Genomic DNA, 18,094 nt, shown 5'->3' on the forward strand with positions numbered 1-18,094 from the left:
CATCGCACACGTCGTGTGTTTGGCCCCGGATAGCAAAACTAGTACACAAAAAGGCTGTGTTCAAACCGAGCACGCTAAGCCACGGCCCTGTGCTTGTTTAGGAATAATCGGTGCTTTGATTTCTTCCTCCCGTCCCGAGACGTCGTTTTCTCGTATCAAGAAGCCCGGTTTCAGATGGAGCCGGTGGTGGGTTTCCGTTTCATTTCCAGCGTACGTACGTGATATTACATCTCCGCGCATGTGGTTTGCTCGGCACCAACTACTGCACCCAACCCATCCAAGCTCATCAAGTAGACGAAACGCCGAACCACACACCCCCGCGGTTTGGCTGTTTCCTCGTCATCTCTCCGATGAAACCCACTAAAATTAAAACTCGTCAGTACTATACAACAGTATTATTCAGAAGCATCAAGTTGCACCGCATTTTCTCGGTCAGGCGTGCCAGTTTTTTCGCTGGAGTTTTGCATGGCGTCACGGCGGATGGGGGGAGTCGTACGTACGATCGAGTAATACACGGTCGGTTGGGGAGGTGGGTGGATCGCGCGAGAGGACGGCACTGCAATTTTGGCCTTCAAGTTTCTCCAAAAATATCATATCGAATTTTTAGATATTTAAATAAAGCATTAAATATGGAAGAAACAAAATCTAATTACACAGTTATGGAAGAAATCTTGAGACGGATCTTTTGAGCCTAATTATAACATGATTAGCCATAAGTGCTACAGTAACCAATATGTGCTAATGACGGCTTAATTAGGCTCAAAAAATTCGTCTCGCGATTTTCAGCCAAGCTGTAAAATTCTTTTTTCATTTATGTTCAAAAACTTATTCCGACATTCGATCAAACGTTTGACGTGATATTTCCTCCTAAACATGCCTTTGCAGCTGCATCTGCATATGCACGCGGCGATCGGTTACGTACGCGGGGGGCACATGGTGGTGCAGTGGCGGTGGCGACCGACCGGCGGTTTGCAACGGAAGCAACAGTGGGGGAGCTGAGAGGGGGCGGCAATAATGGCGGAGGAGAGGCGGAATTGAAAAGGTGGGGGTGGAGTGGGACGATCCGTCGTCGGGCACAGGCCGGCATCTGCATCTGCGAGCGAATGTGGATGATGATATCTTTATTGCCGGTACAGCGTTGTAAACTCGGCCCATGCAGGCAGCAGCGTGCAATGAGCATGCCTGCCGCTGCAGATCGCGCACATGGACTGGTGCCGGTGGTTGGATCCGGATCTAAACCGACTTTGTGCTGCTCAACTAATTGCACCCGCTGCTGCCCTCTCCTCAGGTGCTGGCTGGTCTGATCTTGATGTGAGTTCTCCCAAGGTAGCTCTCTCTTTCTTTCTTTCTTTCTTTCTTTTCTTTCTTTCTTTCTTTCTTTCTTTTTTTCTTTCTTTCTTTACTGGTTGAAAGGTGGGTGGTTCATCAGCAAAACAGCCTGAACCGGATCATGATGGTGACAGAACGATATGTGCAGTGGGTAATTCTGTGGCTGATGCGATGCTGCCCATGTAATAGTATCGAGCAGTAAGTGCAAACGGTGCGACCTGTTGCAATGCAGTCACCGAACTACCACCACTCTAGCACTACTCACACATGCACACGCAGATACGCCCTTGAAAGAAGAGACACGCTTTCTGGGCTGAAGGCCCAATCTTGCCATGAGTCCATGACCAAGGAAAATCGGTTCTCGTCCAACTCTGTGATGTGCTGGAATCTTGACGTAGATGTCGTACGGCCCGTTAGCCCACCTCCCCGGATCTTGATTCCTATGGGCCAAAACAACAATACGACCAAGCCTCTCTCTATGATACCTGTTCATACCATTCATTCGACGAAATTTCAGTAGCCACCTAAGATAATGAGATTTACCGTTACTGTAAAGTCGAGCTGCGAAGGTAAAACAACACATGGACCTTTTGGCGACGGTAAATCTGCACCGGCGCATGCGCGCTACCTCCGCGCCTCCGGTTACCCTTTGGCACGCACCGTCCACTGGCTTTTTTTACTCGTATCCCCAGCCTTTCTACGCCTACTCCGCGTGCAACGGTGCAACTGCCGCACGCTGATGACCGGTCCGTCCGTCCAGCCGTGGCGAGTTCAGTGTTCGCTTTGTGCTGCAATGGAACGGATCGGATCGGTCACACGCCGCAGCCCGCACGGCTCCGCGACAAAGCGGGGAATCCACCGCTGCATAAAAATATTTCGGCCAGTATGAAGAGGCAATACGACTACGTCCAAGTGGGTGGCGACCGAACCGCGCGTCACGTGGCGCGCATGCCGGCCGCCGGCCGCCGGCCCCACCCAACCGTACCTGCGTAGCATACGTGTGACTCATCGGATCCGCTCGTGGCACACACGCATGACCAGCATATGGTCTACTCGACCATGCGAGCTGATAGTGTAGTAGTGTATGTTATCTTGTCTGGAAAGAGGAAAAAATTGGAGCACGCAGCTCGCACGTGCTGGGGCATGAGGAAGGCAGCTGCACGCACAGTCACAGCACAGCTTGCACGTCTCGAAAAGTGAGAAAAGAAAAGAGGAGAAGAAAGGAAAAGGATGCAGCAGTAGCGAGAAAGAATAGTCAAGCTGCGCGCGCACACCAACCGACAAGGGCTTCCATCTGGGACCCACGCCGGGCCGGACCCGTCCGGCTCGCTTCGGGTCTTCGGGCCGGGCCCCGTGAGCGCCTGGGTCGGTCTCCGCGTGGCCGGGCGTGCCAGCTGCAAAAGCGAGCCGAGGCCCATCGCCTACAAAATTGTTCACGTTGATCTCGCCCGCCACGATGAGAAATTCCTTTCGCTTTTTCTGGCGACGCACCGATTCCTTCCCGAATATATATCTCCCCCTTTTCCGTCCCGTCTAAATATATTCGTCGTATTCCGGATATATAGCATATTCAGGTTTAAATGCTTGTACTGGGTTCGTTCTCGTAAACGTGAATATTTTGGTCGAGTGAATCCATTTGACTGAAAGAAAAAACATTCTTGCCCCCATTATGTTTATTGAGTAAATACAATTTTCGACAAAATTTTTTGGTAGTTTCACTATTGTAGCACTGCCCATAACCATATTTAAAAATTACTAACCGATCATATTTGAGATTATAGGCTGCTTCAACATTTTGAATTCTATAGCTTGAAATTTTAGCTAATTTGGGCTTTTTTTTTCCTAATCTTTGTTTTCTAATACTAGCTTTTAAACTGCTAAGAGCGTGTACGTCAAAAAATATTGATAAGATATTACACCCTCTGTTCTAACATGTTGTAAGGGGGATTAGGCATATTTGTCCCTCTAATCTCTTACCGCATTATCAATTGGCTTTTCCGTAAAAAGAAGAAACAACATATTTGCAAATGAAAAGTAATTTGAGAATAAAACATATATGCTTGTGTTTTTAGTAATATAAAATCATAGAATACCAAAATCAACTTCAATTTTAAAGTTAAAAATCAAAATTTAGTCTATAAGCATAAATAGAAGAAAAAATACAAAGATATTAAATATAGGGAGGTACTGCATCTTTACCATCAGCTACTACATGCCAAGTACGCAAAGTACGCTAAAGGAGGAATTGTCATATATTGGACTTTGTCTGTAACATCGTCTATTTCAATATATGTCCAAAATTAGAGTCTAAAAATTAATGTATTATAAATACTACAAAGCTAGCTAAATACCCATATTTTACAACGGATAGGTATGAATTGTATGCATATTATTATTGTTTGACACAAATCACTTGTGAGGTTTACAAAACAATTTGACACTATAGATGTGTAATGTGTTTACATAATAAACTTGTATTTTGTTGATGAAATAGAGACAATATTGAGGACTATTTTGTAATATTAAAGTATATGAAGTAGTTGTTAAAAAAATATTCAACTGAGCTTGGTGGGTGATAGATTCATTGTCGCCACCATTGTCTACTTTTAGAATAGTATAGATATATTAGGCTAAAAAATCTCCCATGTATCCAAGAGTTGCCTAAAAATAAATTAAAAAACTTAAAAAACGGTTACATAAACAATGTGGACCCTTCTCAACTAATTTTTAAGGGAAACCGATTGAGACCTTTCTGTTTAGTCCCTACTTATTAGTCCCTTTTAGTCTCTAAAATAGGAAGGACTAGTAAGTCTCTATTTGAAGTGCTAAAACAAGTCCCTAAAGGAAGTCCTAATTTGGGACTAAAGGGACTAATCGTGGGGTCCACCAGAGCAAATCCACCTTTAGTACCTATTTTAACAGCTCATTAGTCAACCTTTTAGTCCATTGAACCAAACACCATAGACTAAAGTAGGGACTAAACTTTAGTACTGTGACTAAAATTTAGTCATAGGACTAAAGGAACCAAACAGGTTTGAGTCTACAATTTTTTCATACCATAAACTCTGGAACCAGGCACGAATTACCAGATTTCGGGCAAAACTTCAGCATGAGCACTACGCCATGTTCGGTAGTATTGCTAATATAGATTTCTCTTTTTTTTACACGCTTACCAAAATGCTAATGTTTTTATAAGATTTTTCTACTTTAAGCTGTTTTCAAAAATTATATTAATATATTTTTATAACAGATAATTAATTATTCAGATATTAATCCGTCATCACGTTTTCTACGCGGTAGTCTAACCATATGCCAAACACAGGCTAAGACTAGGGGTGGACAGAAAAGCTCGTGGCTCGGTAGCTCGCTCGACTCGTGACAAACTCGACTCTGCTCGGCTCGTTTCATTTTTCTAACGAGCCAAGCTAGTGTTTTAGCTCGTTAGAGATGACGAGCCAGCTCGAGCTGGCTCGTGAGCTGCTCGCGAGCCTAACGAGCTAGACCAAAGACACACGATTCGTCGGCGTTCATTGATTCCACCCCGAAATGCATGTGTTCAGTACTTTATAGGTTCACTATGTGATTTATTGGTTCAAACTTTAATATTTAGATATAATTTTATATGATTTGCATGTTTAAAATAAAAATTTGTTTATATAATCTATTGAAAAATTATATAGATTAACTTTTCATACATAGCTCACGAGCCTAACGAGCCAGTTCGAGCTTTATAACAAGCCGAGCCGAACTGGGTTTTTAGCTCGTTAAAATAAAAAGCCGAGCCGAGCCAGCTCGTTATCTTAACGAGCTAGACCGAGCCGAGTCGACCTGACTCGTTATCCAGCCCTAGCTAAGACCAAGAACATTTCCAATGGTTCAAAGAGGAAATTGTTTGGTTCAAGCTCAAATTTTTTACGAATATTATGAAAGGTTTCAACCAAATTCATCAAAAATGTCAAAAGTACGAATGTGAGATTAGGAACCCTTACGAAGGACAAAATTTAGCGCAAAGAATACTGTTCTTTCGGAATGCTAAAGAAATATACTACCTCCGTTTCATAGTATAAGATGTTTGACTTTTTTATCGTAACGTTTGACCATTCGTCTTATTTAAAAATTTAGTACAAATATAAAAATAAAGATTAAAATTCTTTCTGATAATAAAATAAGTCACAAGCAAAATAAATGATATTTTCATAATTTTTGAATAAGACAAATGGTCAAACATTACAAGTAAAAAAATACCAAATATCTTTACATTATAAAATAGAGGGAACAGTTGTTCGGGGCAACTCATGTTGTACTGGATCCAACGAATCATATTTTGACGTTTACAAGCAGATACAGTGGTGTTTTCAAACAGCATCAAATCTGTGTGATTAATGGAGTGCCTCTTATCTAGCCGTATGAAACAGTCACCACGCCTAAAAATAGAATCACCGTATAGCGAAACAAATCTTCGGATTGTCAGCGAGTGCCAAGTCCACGTAGAAGAAGATCTTCCAAAATATTTATGTGGGTCATCAGATGAGAGATTCTCGCACAAAACATGCCTACGTGTCAAACGAGGCGCGCTACGAAAAAGGAGCAAAAACTGACCAATCCACGGCCCTCCGTCTCCCGTGGCCACACACTTTTGCTGCCCAACTTTCCACCAAATTTTCCGTTCCGTTTTACGGATTACCCGTTTACCTTGGCCCCCAAGGTTAGGCGTAAACAAAATTTCTTTCGATTCAGTTTGGTGGGGCGTGATAATCTTTTATTTTCAGTATATCCAAAAAACACTTTTTGTTTCCACGTGTCCGAAATCAAGTCAGGTTTGTTACTAATATAATCTGGATTATTGAAAAAAATTAAACAAACAATTAGATTATTACGATAGGTTTATTATAATTAAAACACAAATTACTTAAGTTCTTCTTTATACTACAGCAATTCCAGGCGAAACAAACTGGACCTTTAGTTCTGCTTAATTAACGTGGCGTTTTATTGGGGGATTAGGCTGGGAGCGTGGAAGGACAACCATAGAATCCCCATCCCGTCTCTTTTGCGCAGCCCATCAGTAGATCTGGTCACTATGCACTGTGCAGTGAGTGTGCCGGAAAGCGTAGAGGGCCCACACGTCATAGGGATAGTGATGTACAGGCCGGCGTGTAGGTGAAGCATTTATCATTTGGGTAGCCGCCTCGTCTCGCCCATTCGCTCCCCGTCATAAAGCCCCCCCTAAAACCCTCCCCACCTCTGCCGTTTGGTGCTTATCCCCATGAGTGGTGGGGACACGCGGCCCGGGCCCACATGTCAGCTGAAACCCCAGCATGCTTCCGGACGGTTGCACGGTATTGTATTTTTACTCCGCGACGTGACCGCTTCGTCACTGCGGGTGGGCCCCCGACGTACCGGCGGGCCCACGTGTCACTGTGTCCGTCGCAGGCTGCTGTGAGGAAATCTGGTGCGTGAAGCGGCGGAATATCACGCGTCCCACTCCTCTCGCGGGGAGGAGGCCATTTCGGCGTGACATGTGGGCCATGGTGACCGTCAGGTCCCGCGCGTCAGTGTGTTGGGGTTGGAACGGAACGCGTGAGGAGAGGATAAAGCGAGCATTCCTCGCGCGGGTGGGAGGGGATTAAATATCAACGGAGGGGAGGAGGCCAACCCCTTTGCTCCTCTCGCCGCTTTGGGTCGGGGTTTTAGCGAGCGCGTGGGAGGCCGGAGGCGACGACGACGACCACCACGCCGCCGTCGGAGAAGGAGGGGTCGAGAGCACCAAGCTCCCGTATATGTCTTCTAGCCCCTTCTCCGATCTGGTGGTAGTCGTGCTCCTTGTCTGTTGCGCCGTCGTCGCCGCCGTCCCCCTCCTGCGCGTACTCGTCTGCGCCCGCCGATCTATGCACCAGAGGCTCCACGGCTGGAACAAATCCTCGTCGATGCTCAGGTCCGAGCGGCTTTCCCTTCCCCATAAATTTTTTCTTTCAATCTTTGCCGAGGTTTTCGCCGATCTGGAGAGGATTTGACCGGGTTTTGCGGTCTGTTCGTCCAGATCTGGAGGGTTCTTGGTGGGTTTTTATGGGGTTTTTGATGGATTGTTTCGTCTGTGTTGTTTGCAGGGACGGGTTCGGGGTCAAGTATTCCGGGTTCCTCCACATAAGGCCGTGTGGTTTCTGTCGAGGAGATTGACGGATTCGTGCTCGTCTCCGTCAAATTTTTGCACAAGAGAAAAAAGTTTCCCCTTTTAGAGTTTTTCTCCCTTCAGTTTTGTCAGTTTTGGTGAGGAATTTTTAGAGTAATTTCCGGCGTTAGAAGAGAGAAATGGCCCCTTCCAAGCAGCAGCAGATGCTACTCAAGAAGGTGATGGCGAAGAAGCCCAAGACCAAGAGGCTGTCCGGGTTTGGCCTTAAACCCTCCTCTGCTGCTTTCTCCCGGCCTTCTCAGCCGCCGCCGCCGCCGCTGGCCGCCTCTTTGCAGCCAAGGCGTCGCGTCCGCGTCGTGTTCGAGGACCCTGACGCGACGGACTCTGACTCTGACGGCGAGGACGACGCCGGCGCCTCAAAGAAGCGCTACTTTGAGCTCTTCATTGGCAAGCCGGCGTCGACGAAGCAGGCCTCTCCAGCTTCTACCGTCGCTGCCTACGCCAACGTCGGCAAGGTGGGAAGCACCAGCTACCGTGGCGTGCGCCTCCGGAAGTGGGGCAAGTGGGCGGCGGAGATCCGTAACCCCTTCACCGGCCATAGGGAGTGGCTTGGCACCTTCGAGACAGCTGATGCGGCCTCTGCTGCTTACCAGTCTGCCTCCCGCAGCTTCGCTGAAGAGAAGCGGCGCCGTGGCCAGCGTGCGGCGTCGTCTGCCTCACCTGACCATTCGGCGACCCCTACCCCGACCGCCTCGTCGTCGTCCTCCACTTCTGCAGCGCCATTCGCCCACCCTTCGCCGTCGTCTGTGCTTGAAGCCACCACCAAGCCAGCTCCGAAGCCAGAGTCGCCGCTGCCGGAGCAAGCCGCAACTCCCAACCTGGTGGAGGCCTCCAACGAGACCGCCGAGCTGCCGGATGACCCGGAGTTCTACAAGGATATACTGCGCGGTCTACAGCTTCCGGACATTGACCCGATGGATTTCCGTGCTGGGCTCGATGCTCTGGATATCTCCGAGGCGCCGGCTTACATGGATGGCGAGCAAGACATACTTTTCAGTGAGGACATGCTGCTTGGAGACTTCGGGGAAGAAGACGACCTCGACCTCGACGACATTGGTGATGATTTCTGCGAGGATTTCCCAGAGATACCGAGTGGCTATGACTTCAGCCGTGGTGATATGTTCCGGCAGGTGGATTTCTGCGTGTGAATTATAAGAGCTTGCTAAAGTTATTCATGTTGGTGTGATGGGCCTGTTAGTGTGGGTGCTTGGGAGGAGGAGATTTCTTGGGTTTTTTCCCCGAGCGAATTAATCTGCTCGTGCCCTTGAGATTTCTGTTTCCCTCATAAGAACTCCAAAGCACATTAGCAGTCGGAGAGGTAATTTTGTTAGGTTAAAAGTATCGTAAGTTATAGGGTGCTATCTTATGTTTTTTCTTTTCTCAGTGTTATTCGGTACCGAAGTTTGTTAAGAAATCATAGTGGACAAGTCAAGTATTTGGGGCTATCGTCTCTGTTATGGAAAGAAAAATAAATTTTGATTACATTACATATATTTGCTCTCGAGATCTGGTCGTCTCGTCGCCATGCAACTCGTCCCGTCTGCTACTCTGCGGGTTGAATGTGTATAGTGTAGTTAATGAGCTTTGTGACTCTTGAGATTCCAGCATTGAGGAGGTGCGGCTAATTTTGTCAGTTTGACTAATCCGGCTAGATATTATCCATGCTTGTGTGCTGTGATCGTGCAGCTGGTTGTTTTGGACGCTGGTGGCCAGATCGTGCAGTTTTTTTACAGGTGCTTGCATGCAAGATGCAGCTAGATCCGATACGCATGAGCTGCTAGACAAGGTCCGGGTTCGGTGTTACTAGCTGCGTAGGAGTGGTGTGTTTGTTTATGTGTTCGAGCTGGTCGTTGCACGGGTGTGCGTACTAAAAATACGCAGTATTTTCATAGGGTGTGACCTGTTGGAGTGGGACTGACCGTGCTGTAGTGCTGGGGAGCTTAGTAGTACACTACTAGTACGAGACTACTACGAGTGTAGTAGTGAGCTGAGATTTTTACTCCTATGATCGGAAAAAAAAACCAATTTTTCGATTTCCGTGTTGATCATCCGTCTTATTTTGAAAAATTTTAGAAAATTAAAAAAAAAATTAGTCACACGTAGAGTACTACTCATGATTTATCATCTAAGAAAAATAAAAATATTAATAAAAAAATTAAATAAGGCGAAGAGTAAAAAATTATAGGTAAAAAACTAAAAAATTAGTTTATTTTAAGACGCAGTAAGTACTGTGGAAGTTGAGCATATGGGAGAGTATCGTGCAAGTTGGCAATAGGCATCGACCAAGTGAGTGAGGTGAGGTGAGGTGAGTGAGTGCTCCACTCCTTTCCTGGTATTCTTGGTTCATAGGTGCACTTTTTCTGGAGGCGGCGTGGCGGGAGAGGCCGTGTAGGGCCGCGACAGGTGGTTCGCTCGCGTAGTGCCAAACAAAACTGAGCCCCACGTGACAAGGTACAGCAAATGTACCAGCTCACGGCTGGGAGGAGCAGCACTCCTTGGCTCGCTTGTGTGAGTCACGGAGGTGTGGGTGTGAGTCGCTCATCAGTCATCACCGCCTCGATCGGCCGACGGACGCAGACGCAGCCGCGGCCCCGCGCGCTTCGGTGTGGCGTGGCGCTGCTTGTCTCGTTTCGGCGCCGCGCGAGGCGGCTTTCCCGTGGCGCGGCGCGCGCGTGTGTGGTGGTGTGGCGCCGCGACTACTTGATAAGGTTGCCGATGAGGCCACCACGGCTGCTCGATCCGCGCCCGGTCGGGCCCCGCCCCCGCGTCCGAAACGGCAGCATCCAGCAGTGTAGCGCGTCCGCGGGGGCGAAACTACGGATGGCGTGGCTATCCTATTCTAGGACCGGCCGCGCGCTGGTACGCCACGACGTCGACGCTTTTGCTCCCGCTGCTTGCTCGCTCGCTCACATGCCGTGCATGCCGTTTCTGTTGTGATTTCCCAGCGCTTGGCTTGTTTTTTTGCAATAACCGGGCCGGTCACGCTCACGCTTTCTCTCTACACGCACCGGCACAGCTGGAAGCCGCCCGCTGCAAAGGTGGAAATGTGGGATGAGAGATTGGAGCCGAGTGAATGCGTTTTAGCGGGTGGAGGACGTGGACGTTGGCTGGGTTGGGTGGTGGATGAATCGCGGTCGGACGTCAGCGTGGCCGTGCAACGGTGCAAGGTCGAGATCGCTCGCTAGCTGTGCGCAACAGTTGGTGACATGTGTGCGCGGACGCCGATCGAGTTGCCGGCTCGCGCACGGCTTTGGGGCTGCTTCTTCCTTTTTAACCTTTTTTTTGTTGCGCGCGTCATATCCGACTCCATGTCTTGTTCGGCGTCAGCGTGCAGCGGCTTGCTCACCTCTTGCCGCCGGTGCACGCATCGAATCATTGTGGCTGAGTAGGTTTAGGCTACTCGTAGGAGTGGCTAATAAGTAATAATCCACGTGTGCAGGTAGGTTAGTTACGGTTTACTGTGTGATGAAACTGCGGTCAGTCACAGTTTATGATTTGATCGCTAACTCTCCTTTCGGGGAAAGAAAAAGGTTCATGTAGGTTGTTCCGTTTCGGCACCCTGGCCAACATGAGCCACGACCACAATGGGAAGGAAGTAATGATGATTATTAAGACTGCGCCTAATAGTACTAGGATATGTGGCACCTAACAGTACGAGGATTAGGAACAGTCCTAAACCCAAAAGGCCAAAATAATTGGAGCTCCCGACTTCGCTTGAATGTTGAGAAATCCTCACGCTTAACTTCCAAAGCAGTGGCCTAACAGAAAGTCATTTTTTTGGGAACCTTCGGTGTGGAATCATCCTATCTCAAGAACGGCGAATGTTCCTATTTCGTCTGTGCGGAGGGATCCATGTGAATTTTGCTGAATCTTGGTACCCCTCCTTTTCTCGTCTGTACGCTACCTGGCTGGCCGTCGAGTTACTCGCCACCACTCGACGGATGTGTGGATGCCGAAACAGTTGGTGGCGGCATGCACGCAGCGTCACCACACGCCTATCAAATCGATCGATCCGTCCGTCCATCGCAAAGTTGCGTGTTGGAAGAGCGAGTTAATTGCCGGCGCCATCGCCGGTATCGTTCGTTGAGTCTTTTCATCAATCCCCCCCCCCCCCCCGCCCTCCCCGAACGCGGCGCTGCTATTTGCCCGCTGGATCGTTTCACAGTTGCAATCGTTTACAAGCTAAAATTTAAAATTTAGAACTTTAACTTTGAACTTGATTTTATGTTTTTTCATCAAGTTTTCTTTTACATATTTCGCTTTTAAGTTGCTATAAACACGTATATAAAAATTTTATCTATAAACTATTTTTTATTTAAAAAACATGTTTTCGCTTATTCCTCAAACAAGCCAAACGATGGGAGCCCACAACGCGGACGCGCCGCACGGCTCGTACCAGCAACGCACACACGCGCTGCTACTTGGCGCTCGACGAAGCAGCGGGGGTAACGAAATCACAGGCAATTCGCACGGCTCGCCGTGAACAGGGTGGACAAGAGTTAAATGCGGCCTTGAATTGGCCATGCCCTGCTTGGTCTGCGTCAGATCGGATCCACTACTACTAATCCTGTTCGAGTTTGACAGAATCCACGCTTCGTGTTGCCGATCAGGTAGACAGTCCCCATCGCGAGCGACATCCCGAGTCCAATCGGTGATGGAACCGGGGGAAGATAATTGCACAAAAGTCGTGGCATAGTCCAACTTCTCCCAGCTCACTTCTCTGTTATTATCCACTCTTTTCCTGGAACATTTCGCTAGCGTCCATTGGAAAATAAAAAATCCGTTGATTAGTCGGCCGAAACCTGTGATATGTATCATATACCCCCGCTAATTGCCACATACGTCGAAGACAAAACATCAAAATCACAAACGTGTCCTATACTGCTGGTGACAAAGTCCTCATGCGAGAAGATCCGAGGCTGCCGGTAAAAGGAATCCCGGTACATCGCACGGTTGGATTAGCACACTAACTGCTACAGTACCACAGCTCCAGCGAGTTGAGACAAGATTCAGTTTTTTTTTCCTCCCCTCAATCCTTCACGACAGCGTCTGACCGACCACCAGCTGCCGGTCGACATGGTGAACTCCGCCCGATTTCTCAACGTTTTCCTGACGAGATTGCCGCGTGGTACTACTGCTAGTGTGGTGGTGTCCGCAAGCAGCGCATCGCGGGGGCCAGCGTGGTGGTCGCTGTCACGTGGTGAGATGAGGCGAGGGAGTCGAGGGAGACAGAGAGCACCAAGCTCTGACCCTGGCGATCGATCGTCTGGGGTCAAAAACGACTCTGGAGATTGCTGCTGCGGCAGCCAAGTTGGACGAACTGAGACCCGGAAGCGTGTATTATTGGCGTATTTTACTGTCGTGGAATCAATCATTCGTGTCATGGGCTCATTCATGTTGGTGACCTGGTGTGGATGGAGCACTCAAAATCGACTCGATCCCTTGGTTGGCTCGCTCACCTGGCGCGTTCTTGCCGTTGATATTTTTGGCCTGCAACTCGTTGCTTGTCAGGCGTAGTAGGTAGAGGCGGTCGCTTTGCTTTCACTCCAGAGATCAGTGCGTGGATCACTGTACTGAAGGCGCTTTTAGAAGATCCAGCAGTAATGCTGCACTAATGCGTTTAGTATTCATATTTCTTGCGGCTTCGAGAGCAGCTATCCGGCGAAGATCTGCTACTTCGGAAAATCACTGGGAGAAATGTTCATCCTTCTGCCCCTGGAATTAGACAGTGGTGTGGACTTAACTTTAACTCCTCTGTTATACTACTTTTGTTGTTATAGAGTTATTCAGCCTATTTTTTTTCACTTGTGCTTATGTTTATAAGTCAATAATAAATTTCAACCTTAAATTTAGAATTTATTTTAGAGTTTTTTCATCATATTTTATTTTTTATACTGTCTTTTAATTCGTTAAGAACAGTTCTATTTATAAATTATTTTTTGTTTGTAAATATATCGTTTGATATAGAAAAAGTAGAATCCATATGTTATTCAGCACACAATATCTTGTTCCTTATGTGGAGTATCTATTGATGCTAAAAATGGATGTTTCGACATAAATTACATATACTCAGATAGTGAGAAAATGTTATACTAAAGTGAAAAACTGTAAAAAGGGGAAAGAGTAAAGCAAGTGTCGACTGTTTTTTTTTGGTATTTTGTTTTTATGTAGAACAAAATTTGACAATTTTTGGTTCATGGTGGAACAATCTTGTCTCAACGCTAGACTTTTATTTCTGAGTTTTAACGACCATTTTCGTCGTGTTTTCAAGAAGATACACTAGGTTTACCTATGGTAGGATGGACTGGAAATACGATATTTCGTGTAAAACAGACGGACGTCATTTTCCAATGAGTTACATTAGGAAAACACCTTCCTAACTGCCCCATTACGTGCTACATCCATCATTTGTTTGATATAATTACCTGTTAAACATACATTTAACCATTTATATGATTTATATGATTTATTTGCCTTTTACAAATACAAATACAAATACACATACACATACAAATACAAATACAATATAAGTTAATCTTAGAACATCTTTAATAATAAAATAAATCATAACAAAATAAATAACAATTACATTTATTTTGCAGTAAGACATACGAAAAGATGAAAAGCAGATGGAGTACTATCGCTAGCACAACCATGGCTGTTGAACCGAACGGGCTCAACCCTCTTTGCTAGTATCTTCAGTGCTTTCATTCATCGTCGTCTTCTAACCACTTATTTACTTTGTGTTATCACACAGTTCATTTTTTAACTGTACAACCTAAAAATTTGCAAGTTTGCATAGCATTTCGTTTTTCCCCATCCTATACGATTTTTAGATCAGAGCCACGATGTTTTCTAGTAGTAAGTAGCAAATGCGCATGATGCAATGCCAATCAGCCCAAATGTCAATTTTGCTTCGCCTTTTCGGCTAACGGCAACCAATTCCGAGATTCAAAACCAGTTTTGCCCAAAAATTAGCCTAAAAGAAGAACACAAGCCCGGCCCAAGCTGTCGTCCAATCCACGACCACCCTAGACTCAGTCTGAACATTCTGATCGGACGGCCCACAAGTTCATGCGTACGTGGAAGTTGCACCGATCACCGTCCACATACAGGAGACGCGAAGAAAAGCCCGAGAAAAAAAAAGCCCGAAAAAAAAAAAAAGAAACTCGAAAGCGATGCATTCTTGGGTGCAGCGGCTGTTGGCCACGGCGACGACGGCGGCGTTGCTCCTCCTCGCCGCCTGCGCCGCCGCCTCCGCGCTCGACGCCTTCCACGCCCCCTCCGTCCAGGCGCAAGCCCATGTATGAATCCGCCTGTTCTTCTTGCTATTGCTCCCTTAGATCTTCCAGACCTGGGGCTGGAGCAATCTGCGATTGGGAGCACTGAATATTGGGAATCTTCTCTGCGTTTCACATAAATGCTGATATGCCTAAATTGGTCCTGTAATCTGTGGTGATTTGATCTTGCCCGTTCTGGTATCTTATCTAGCAACGCGGAATTGTGCAGTTCACTGAAATGCCTGGATAGGGTTTAGGGTTTTGTGCTGTTTGTTGATGTGGCAATATCGGGGGTATTTCAGCGGTTCTAGGATCTTCGATGATATTTTTAAGCAATGGAGACGCCATTACTAATAGGTTGTTATTATGGTAGGCTTGATTATCTAGAATTTTGGACGGTTGTCTATTTAACTTTTTAGTCATGGTATAATTGTGAATCTACAAGAGTATTAGATATAATGAATGTTCTTGCCTATTGAACACTATTGGTTATATGCTAAATTATTCTTGTCCGCTCTAGTAGTCTATTTAGCAACACAAAAGTTGTGCAGTTCACATAAGAAGTGTCGATAGGGTTTAGGGTTCTAAGCTGTTTGGCTGCCATTGGTGAGGCAAAATTAGTGAGATCTGGTCGGTTTTAGGATATTTGATGTTCTTTTTACCAATGGAGATGCTATTATTTTTTGTTGTTGTTATTGTTAGCTAGATCACGTATCTGTTGACACCGATTTTCTGGCCTATATTTAGAATTTTGGAAGGTTGGCTGTCGATCTTTGATGCTTTCAGTGATGGTAAAATTGTGAATTTACAAGACTACATAGGAGTGCTCGCCTACCATCTCTTTGCTGTTTCTGATTTTGCATCTCAAACTTACAAAAACTTGTTATGAAGAATGTCCTTGCCTATTGAATGTTATAATCAATGTGCTTATGTATGTTTCCCTGTAGGTTACAAAGATAAACCGATTCCACAAGCAGCTCAATGGGAATGACAAGGTTTGTGCCATAACCCTATGTGTGCACGTGTGTTGTCAGAGGCCTAAAGATATTTGGTTTCATTATGGGATAACATAAAATTTTCCAAATCTCTTGTTCAGAGTAGTCTCTTCTAAATTGAGAAAGATTTTGATATGTGCTATTCTGTTATAATCTTCTATGATGTATGATTATGTGTATGTTGTACTACATTCCTTGTCTTTTCTCAGCAAGAACTCTGGTTCTGCCATTTTTTATTATTTTGATAGGTTCAGTTATATAAGCAAGATTGCATTTCATTATGTGCCATGCCAAAGTTTGCTCTGTCGACAATAAAGTTTCCATGTTATTATTTCACAATCAAAAGCTTGCTTTCCCTTTTTTACACAAATCTGCTTTGAGCTCTGCAACCAAGAAATATTTTGCACTAGTTAGAAAACTTTATGTGGCAAAGGCTTCAAATGTCACTGTCTTATACTGAATGCAAACAGAGTACACATGTTCCAGCCACCCGCCAAACAAAGTCCGCTAATTTCCAAAAGCAGGATATGGATGTACATATACAGCAATGATTTTCCAAGTATTATTATTTCCCTTTCTCTTGACGGAGTCTTGGAAATCTGCCTGTGATATTATTTTTTTTTCTTTTCACAATTACTAATGCATATCTGCTCGAATAACTCGATGATTTTCCACTGCAATATTTCCTTCATAAAATTATGCAAACACATGTACCTCAAAAATTTATCCCGTTACTCCCTATGCAACTAGAATGAAAACTTTATAAATTTGCATGGCAGGTGACACTGACGTTCAACTTGTCCGCAAATTTGGAGTCACTATTCACATGGAACACAAAACAGGTGATATTTTTATTTTACATGAATATGCAGTACCATGTTTTCAATGCATAGCAGATCAGAAAATCGAGTACATATTGATTTCTGCCAGTCTGGCAAATAATATTCAAATATTTTCACAAGTAATCTGCTCTGACAAAGATTGGGCATTTCACATGACAAGCGACTGAGAAACTGGAATCCTCAATTTAGAAGCACTGAGAAACTTGACCAATGAGCATTGTGACCATCATTCGATATGTTAATGTTGCTATGATTTATGACTTCTTACTCTCTGAAAGATGGTCACTCTGCTACCAACATATTTAATTTGACAGTCCATACTTCAGATGTAGGACTTCACATTTTTTTTTACCCCACATGACTTATAAGGTTTTGGTCTGCTTCGATCTCTTGGTAGCCAATTATTAAGTTGTTCCTTTGAAACAGGTTTTTATCTTTCTGGCTGGTGAGTATGAAAACTCAAAGAATTCGCTCAACCAGGTAATGTACTATTCACATTTTTACCATGTCAGCAGATTCTTTCTGGTCACCCCTATCTTTTGGCTTTTGCTTATGTTTATAAGCCAAAATTTAAATTTTCAACCTTAAATTTGGAGTTGATTTTGAGATTTGTTCATTGTAGTTTATTTTCCAGCTTTGGCTTTTAGATCGTTAAGTATGCGCATATAAAAGTTTTATGCAAAAATCATTTTTTGTTTGCAAATATGCCGTTTGACTTTTTCCATGAAAAGCCAAACAATCACCCCCCGAATCAGCCAAACAATCACCCCCGAATCTGGCTGAAATCTGTAGTAAATGTTCCATTACATGTATTTAATTATTGTGGTGCTATAGTACAGTCTTTTCCCTTTATACTTAAGTTAGACTTCCCTTCAAGTTGTTCCAACAAGTTGCTGAGGCTATGACGCTATGTAGTCTAGTCAGATATACGATTAATTTGGTCAATTTATATTCTAATGGCTGTGTTGATCGATCCATGCTTATGCTGAAATCCTGACGTTTGAGGTTTGACAGGTTTCGTTATGGGACCACATAATACCTGACAAGGATCATGCAAACCTGCAACTGGAGGTGAAGAGCAAGTACCCTCTTATTGACCAGGTAAAGCGTCAGTATTGCTTCAAAATCGAACGTTAATTTATCCTGGAAGTTCTATTGATTATATCCATTTGCTCTCATCAGGGAAGTAGTTTGCGTGGGAAGAAAGTTCAGCTTGTTCTACAGTGGCATATCATGCCCAAGGCCGGTGTAATGATCCGGGATCGGATGGCTCTGTCAGAGTTCGATCTGCCAGACGCCTATATTTCTTGAACAGCTCTGCTCTATCTAATGAGCTTTTGCAGTAGACTCACAATTGTACATCTGAGAACAATCCTCTAATGAACATGACGATAAAGCATCTCTGCATTCTAGGCAATGCTCTTACTAATTTGGCATCTATCATACATTACTACAAGTGGC

The 18,094-nt window shown here is 45.1% G+C and overlaps 2 protein-coding genes across 2 annotated transcripts; both read left to right on the top strand.

The window, feature by feature from the left end:
- The first annotated feature begins 6,976 nt into the window (after positions 1 to 6,976).
- LOC102721203 (ethylene-responsive transcription factor ERF036-like) lies at positions 6,977 to 9,005 on the top strand. The gene is made up of 2 exons (XM_006643630.2): positions 6,977 to 7,261; positions 7,434 to 9,005. The coding sequence occupies exon 2, from the start codon at positions 7,636 to 7,638 to the stop codon at positions 8,662 to 8,664; it is 1,029 nt and encodes a 342-aa protein (XP_006643693.1). The 5' UTR covers positions 6,977 to 7,261; positions 7,434 to 7,635; the 3' UTR covers positions 8,665 to 9,005.
- A 5,637-nt stretch (positions 9,006 to 14,642) lies between these two features.
- On the top strand, positions 14,643 to 18,092 carry LOC102720917 (probable signal peptidase complex subunit 3). Its single transcript, XM_006643629.3, has 6 exons — positions 14,643 to 14,820; positions 15,744 to 15,791; positions 16,571 to 16,633; positions 17,060 to 17,113; positions 17,648 to 17,734; positions 17,816 to 18,092. The coding sequence occupies exons 1-6, from the start codon at positions 14,695 to 14,697 to the stop codon at positions 17,942 to 17,944; spliced, it is 507 nt and encodes a 168-aa protein (XP_006643692.1). The 5' UTR covers positions 14,643 to 14,694; the 3' UTR covers positions 17,945 to 18,092.
- The last annotated feature ends 2 nt before the right edge of the window (positions 18,093 to 18,094 follow it).

Source organism: Oryza brachyantha, chromosome 1, assembly GCF_000231095.2.
Source record: "Oryza brachyantha chromosome 1, ObraRS2, whole genome shotgun sequence".
NCBI classification, from domain to species: domain Eukaryota; kingdom Viridiplantae; phylum Streptophyta; class Magnoliopsida; order Poales; family Poaceae; genus Oryza; species Oryza brachyantha.